The following is a 6,643-nucleotide window of genomic DNA, read 5'->3' as shown; positions in this document are numbered from 1 at the left end:
GAAATGAAATTATTATTATTATAATATTTTTTAAGAAAATTATTATTATAATAATATAATAATAATAATAATAATATATTATTATATTATTATAATAATATACAAAACTATTATTACATTATTATGAAATTATTATTATAATATATAGAAAACTTAGGATCAAAAATTTGATTTAATTCTTATAAAATTAAAATATTTTTATTATAGATAATATAGTATAATTTAACAATTTTAAAATTAAATTACTATTATATTGTATAAAGAATTTATAAATAAATATTTAAAATTTGATCTTCATAAAATTTAAATTTAATGATTATTATTATAATTCTATTATATGGAAAACTTATAACCACATCGAGAAGTTACAGTGGAAGAGGACGGTCGACCTTCCCACATATGTCCAGCCAAACACGTTGCGTTTGTCGAAGTCCATTTATTTTTAAATTCAGGGTGAAACAAGACAGGCCAGGAGAAAAGAAGAAAGTTTCATGCGTAATACCATTTATAAAATTATCGGTTACATTTGATAATTGAGGAAATATTCCATAAATATCTTGCATCTTGAAAATATTCATTTCTTATTCTGTGCTGGATGGTGTCAAATCCATTTGCTCTAGTAAAACTGGTAGCTCAGTGCCTAAGAAATTATGGCCTCTAGCTGACCCAAGTATTCCCGTTAATGTAACCCAGGCTCAAATATGATGCAATCTTGGAACGATCAGTGACTTTACTAACCCACGAAACTCGTCCATTTTGTCCTGCCCCAGGACCAGAACATTGGAACTCGCTATACTTCGCAGTGCTGCAAATTCACAGAACGAATGAAAGCAATAATATGGAGTTCTAGTTGTCAGCGCAATACAGGTTTTCTGAATTTATTTCAATTGTAAATTTAGGGTAAATTTTGGAATCTCAAGGGTTAAATTGCTGTTCGATATAGTACGTTTTTTTAGATTTCCAAACATTTTCAGAATCTGCAATCAATATATAGATACTAGGAAATAGAATAATGTAACAACTACATACTTTCTTCTTTCGGGCTTCCCTGGCCAGTCTGTCCATCCTTCTGGCCAGATAATGTCGTCCATGACAGTGTTAGCAAACACTACTGTGGAGTAAGGTCCCCATGGCCTGCCTAGATGCATTTTTCCTGTGCCTGTCAACTTGCAATTTAAAAAGACGAAGCCTGAATCTTCCGACGCAGACATTCTCTTCTGAGCCGTAAAATAGCCATAAAGTTTAGGAATGGCATGCAGCTGGCATTTCTGCGGTCAACAAACCGAAAATTCTGTAATGTTATTTATCAACACCGAGCTATATTGAAACAGAAAAGAAAAAAAGTAACGGAAAGAGTGTCCAGGTTTTCTATTTGGTTTGCCTCATAGAGAGATTTTCCATTGCCAAATACGAAGTCGGCAGCACCCTCAATGTAACAGTTTTGAAAATAATGCCTCCCACTTTCGTCTAACAAGGTGTCCTGATACCCCAGAAATCTGCAATTGTAAAACGCAGAACGATCTCCCGAAATCCTCAACGCCACAGCTTGATCGTCCACACCGTCATCACCGGGACCATATGAATTCTGCACGACTCTATTTATTGTTATGTAAACTCGTCTCATGATTTACTATGATTTTAATCGGCAATTCACAAAACTTACCTGGAATGTAATATCTCTTGCTCTGAAATCTGAAGCGATCACTGTCACCGTTCCCGAGTTATATGTCCCACCGCTCGATTTCGCGTTCGCATTCCATGTGATGACAGTGTTCTTGGCGCCCGAGCCCCTGAGAGTTATGAAGGGCTTCTCCTTAGGAATAGTCACCTTCTCCCTGCAAGGTACATAAAATAATGAACAAAAAGTTGGTTTCTGTTTATGAAAGCTTCCTATCTCGACAGTATTTACTCCTTTGATTTCTATTACTCACTTTCAGCTATTTTCTATGCAGACCTAGTTTATCTGTTACATATTTTTACATATTTTTGGAAAGGTTTTGGGTATACTTTCTGATTCAATTTGATTAAAATTTGAACAGGATTTGTAAATTTATGTTGTAAGCGCTCTCTTATTCAAATGCCTTAGAATTTTTTCAAATTACTAATTTATTTTAAACCACATTATTTCAAACCAGAAAAATTAAAATTTCAAAAAATAAAAAAGTTAACTTCTAATAATAATGAGAATAATAAAATCAAAATTTCAAAAAATAAAAAGAGTTAGGTTAGTCCTTGCCATTTTCTCCCAGCAACTCACTTCCACTTCCAAATAAGCTATTCTAATTTTTCTTTCATTGATTACTAACCTATAAGTGCCTGCTTTCACATCAATGGTGACGGGATTCTTATTATTCGATGGAACTGCATTGATGGCATCCTGGAGCGTTCTGTAATTACCCTGACCGTTCTTATCCACTGTAATCACACGTCCATTGCCAGAATTCGCAAGAAGCCCGATCAGTTTTCGAGACCAACTGCTAAAGAAATCTGTAGAATTCTTCTCCCGATTACTGCTACGTATTGCATGGAGTTCAGATATATTCCAACCGATACAGTACGCAGGTTGCGTTAACACTTGCAGTGTTGTAAGAAACAAACTGATAACTATAAATCCTCTACAGATAGAGTTTGCCATCGTTAACGTTCGCAAGAAACCCCGAGTTTCGCGAATGGATGGATTCACAGGAATTTCGTAATAAGGAGACTATTTACCTGCAAAGCCCATTCACGGGACTTTGGTGAAAACCAGACACTATCTATCAGAGCTCGCAACGAACTGTAGACCGTGAAAGACTTGCGAAGCTCCTCAGACTTAAATACCTCTGAAGCTCCATATTAGCTGATTCCATTCCAAGTCCCGCGGAATCAGTTGCGACTCTTTGCATGGACCCAATCGTTCATCGAAGCCAGCGTAGGCTCCATAGTTCATAACCAAATGTGGTTAAGATATGTCCATTTAACCAAACGTGGTTGAGATACGTCCAATTGACCAAGTGCTATTTAGTAACCAATTCGTTAAGATATCCATTTATCTCGGTCTGTAATTTCGGTTCTCATATTTACATATCAGGATTCCATTTTTCGGAAGCTTCACTCCAAATCACTACAAAATCAAACCACTCTCTCCTCGTAAATTACAGACTCACGATCAGACTCCTTTATTATTAGACTCACGATCAGTTTAGGATTTTACTATCCTTGCATTGATTCTAAGGAATATAACTAATCATGCACAATTTTTTGCATTCTTAAATATAAAACATCACTCACAAAATTATTATCATAATCAAATCATGAACTAATACTTTTCTAACTATTTTCATAGGATTGTACGCATTCATCAGTAGGCATATAACTCCTATTATATATATGTAGTCATTTCCTACTGTAAGCTCAAATATAGAACTTACTGGAATCATGTTAATCCTCAAAATTCATTATTGACACAATATTCATGCATATAAGAGTCTAACAAAGCACAATTTATTTCTATATAATCAATAATAAATCTGTATAACCACTATAGCTTCTTTAATCTGGACCTTCTTGCGTTGAATCCATTATTTCATTGTTTCTTTGTTTCCTAAATGGTTTATTTTAGAGATTCTTTCAAGCATATTTTAGTAGTGTTCTACTTTAAACTCTGTTTCCCTTTTGCCTCAGCTTTTTTGTGTTATTTTTTGAAAAAAAAATCGTTCATTTTCCTTTAATCATGTATTTCTCTCTTGGAGTGTTTTATTCCACAACACTATTTCTATCCAACTAAGTGACTAAGGTCTCTGGTTAATTCAATTCCTTTTTAATTATTTTCTATTATGGATATTTATGAGACTTTTAGGGAAGGTCTATCGTGTGGACTTTATCACCAACAACTATTTCTAATGTGGCAAGAAATTTATTTATTAACTTAAATAATAATAAAATAATTACATCATCATATAAGTGTCATCATAGCTTCCATTGCCATTAAATGTAATAATATTTCAATGCATAAAAATTTAGATGTTTAAAAAGTAGATACATAGGGATGTTACATTTTGTGAGGGTAAGCATAATATTCAAGCGTTTATCTCTCATTTTCATCTTTCTAATTAATTTTGACATTACTATGAAATGACTCAGGATGTTTGAGAGTGTTGAATTTAAGCTTCTTTGATCCATATCAAGTTTAATGAGATTTTTTAGGTGGATATCACATTATAGTACTTTTGTGGACGCCTTTCAAACCCAATTATAATTAAAAATATACAAATGGTTAATAAATCATCAAAGAAGTTAATTTTTTTTTTGGCTGCCTCAAAATTTCTAATAGGAATACTAATTAAATGAATATGTATATTGTGAAATAATTATGAAACAAAAACAATAAATCAATAATATAGTATAGAAAGATATGTAAAAATATACCTTCCTAATTTAATATAAATATATAAATAAATAGTTAATAAGTTATTATCCAACATAGTTTCATTTATTATTAATATCATAGACATAAAATGTAACAATTAACTCACAAGACCCTAACCTATTAATAGACCTATCTAAAATAAAAACAGAAATGAATGATTGATATATATATATATATATATATATATGTATATTTATGAAATCAAAACCTTAAACCATTAATATAATATAGAATAAATGTATATATATACATACCCAATTAAATATATAAATAAATAGCTAATTAGTTATTATGCAAATTAGTTTCTGAGAAAGAGTCAACTCACATGAGCTAAACCTATTAATCTACCTATCTAGAAAGAAAACAAAAACTAGTTTCATATATATATATATATATATATATATATATATGTGGAGGGAGTGAAGGAAGATAGAGAGACTAGAGGGAAAAAAGGACAATGATCAAACAAGGCAAGGAGGGGAAAAACAAGGAAACCGAGCGAGGGACATGAGAAGGAGGGAAAAGTGGGGAGGCTGCTAGGAGGAGAGGGCAGGGATCTAGCAACTACTAATTTTCGAGTCATCATCTCTATTCTCAGCCTTCTTTCAATTTCTATGGCTTCAGTAAGAGAAATTTTTGAGAGTGTTTTCAATCTCATACTAATTTTCGAGCCATCATCTCTATTCTTAGCCTTCTTTCAATTTCTCTGGTTTCCCTAAATTTACACTGAGAGAAATTTTTGAGAGTGTTTTCAACCTCATTGGATTTCCTATGGAGAAAGTAGAATTTTAGGTCTTCTTGAGGATTTCAAAATATGGGGCATTGTAAAGTTTCCATTAGATTTTGTTATGTACTAGGGTATGGAAGTAGTATTTAATGAAGAACACCAAACCTTATATGCACCTTGATGTTAGTGTATTATTGGTTGTCAAACTCCTCTATCATAACCCTACCAAATATGTACCCATAACTCAAACAAAATCTTGAATTGACATGATATTTTTTTTGTATCTTATTTTAATGCTTAGAGGGTGATATTGTTTACGAAGGTTTCAATATAAGTAATGGTTTTGATAATATATGGGTAATTTTTGTAGCTTGATTTCTTTGGGATGGTAGAGGCCATCTAGATCATAAGTAATGGTTTTGATAATATATGGGTAATTTTTGTAGCTTGATTTCTTTGGGATGGTAGAGGCCATCTAGATCATCTTTGTTGATGTATTTTTTGTACTATTTTGGTTATGTGCACCGCTATATTCTATATAAATGACAACTTTTTGTAATTTTTGTATAAATGACTTCGATTCATATGAATGCACATGAATATATATGTTTTTATTTTAAATTCAAATATTTTAGTTGTTTCTTGTCAAAGATTTTTTTGGCTCAGTTTACCGCATCTCATTGTGTTGTGATCTTTCTTAGATTTAGAGCTTTTTAAGGTTGTTGTATCTACTTTTTTCTATTTTGCTTGGGCTAATCCAATTCTAGAATGATCAATGATGAATTTTTATTTTAAATCAACTTACATTGTGGAAGGATGAATAACAAATTTAATTTTTAAATAAATATAGATTTTAGAATGATGTATACTGACCAATGTATTCCATTGCTTAATCTCCTCGATAAATAATGAATATGAATAATGTATATACCAGTATAAATGATGAATATAATGCACTTCATTATTTAATTCAATTATATATTAATGAATATATATATGTTTTTCTTTCTGTAAATTTTCTAAAATTTGAAAATATTCGTGAGAGTTTTGATAAAACATTGACGTCAAACACATTTATTAATAAAATCACATTTACTAATAATTAAAATGATTAAGCATAATAATCCCCATTGATAAACAAATAATAAAAATGAAAATGAAAATCAGGAACATTCCTGTACTTAATTTACTTTATAAAAGCACTTTATCCAATACCCTCGCGTATGAATCGCTTAACGAGGAGAGACAGGATTGACTTTGCAGTGATTTGGAGTGAAGCTTTCGAAAAATAGAATCCTGATCTGTAAATATGAGAAACGAAATTACAGACCGAGATAAATGGATATCTTAACGAATTGGTTAGTAAATAGCACTTGGTTAAATGGACATATCTTAACCACATTTGGTTAAATGGACATATCTCAACCATATTTGCTTATGAATGTTTGGATCCATGCAAAGAGTCGCAACTGATTCCGCAGGACTTGGAATGGAATTGTCTAATAGGG

The 6,643-nt window shown here is 31.6% G+C and overlaps 1 protein-coding gene across 1 annotated transcript; it reads right to left on the bottom strand.

The window, feature by feature from the left end:
* Positions 1–657: 657 nt before the first annotated feature.
* LOC149259002 (putative pectinesterase 11) lies at positions 658–2,635 on the bottom strand. Its single transcript, XM_089444993.1, has 5 exons — positions 2,307–2,635; positions 1,664–1,835; positions 1,382–1,585; positions 1,030–1,268; positions 658–805 (listed from the first exon to the last, which is right to left on the bottom strand). Exons 1-5 carry the CDS (start codon positions 2,633–2,635, stop codon positions 658–660), a joined length of 1,092 nt encoding a protein of 363 aa, XP_089301119.1.
* Positions 2,636–6,643: the final 4,008 nt, after the last annotated feature.

Source organism: Pinus tabuliformis, chromosome 6 (assembly GCF_031772625.1).
Source record: "Pinus tabuliformis cultivar Carrire ecotype Pingquan chromosome 6, CPIR1, whole genome shotgun sequence".
NCBI lineage: Eukaryota > Viridiplantae > Streptophyta > Pinopsida > Pinales > Pinaceae > Pinus > Pinus tabuliformis.
This window is presented reverse-complemented; position numbering and strand designations above follow the sequence as displayed.

Excerpts from the sequence above, each read along its gene's own strand:
- LOC149259002 (XM_089444993.1), bottom strand. The coding sequence starts at position 2,635 with ATGGCAAACTCTATCTGTAGAGGATTTATAGTTATCAGTTTGTTTCTT. Across the intron at positions 1,586-1,663 it reads CAAGAGATATTACATTCCAG|AATTCATATGGTCCCGGTGA; the intron begins GTAAGTTTTGTG and ends AGAGTCGTGCAG. Across the intron at positions 1,269-1,381 it reads ATGGAAAATCTCTCTATGAG|AAATGCCAGCTGCATGCCAT; the intron begins GCAAACCAAATA and ends TGTTGACCGCAG.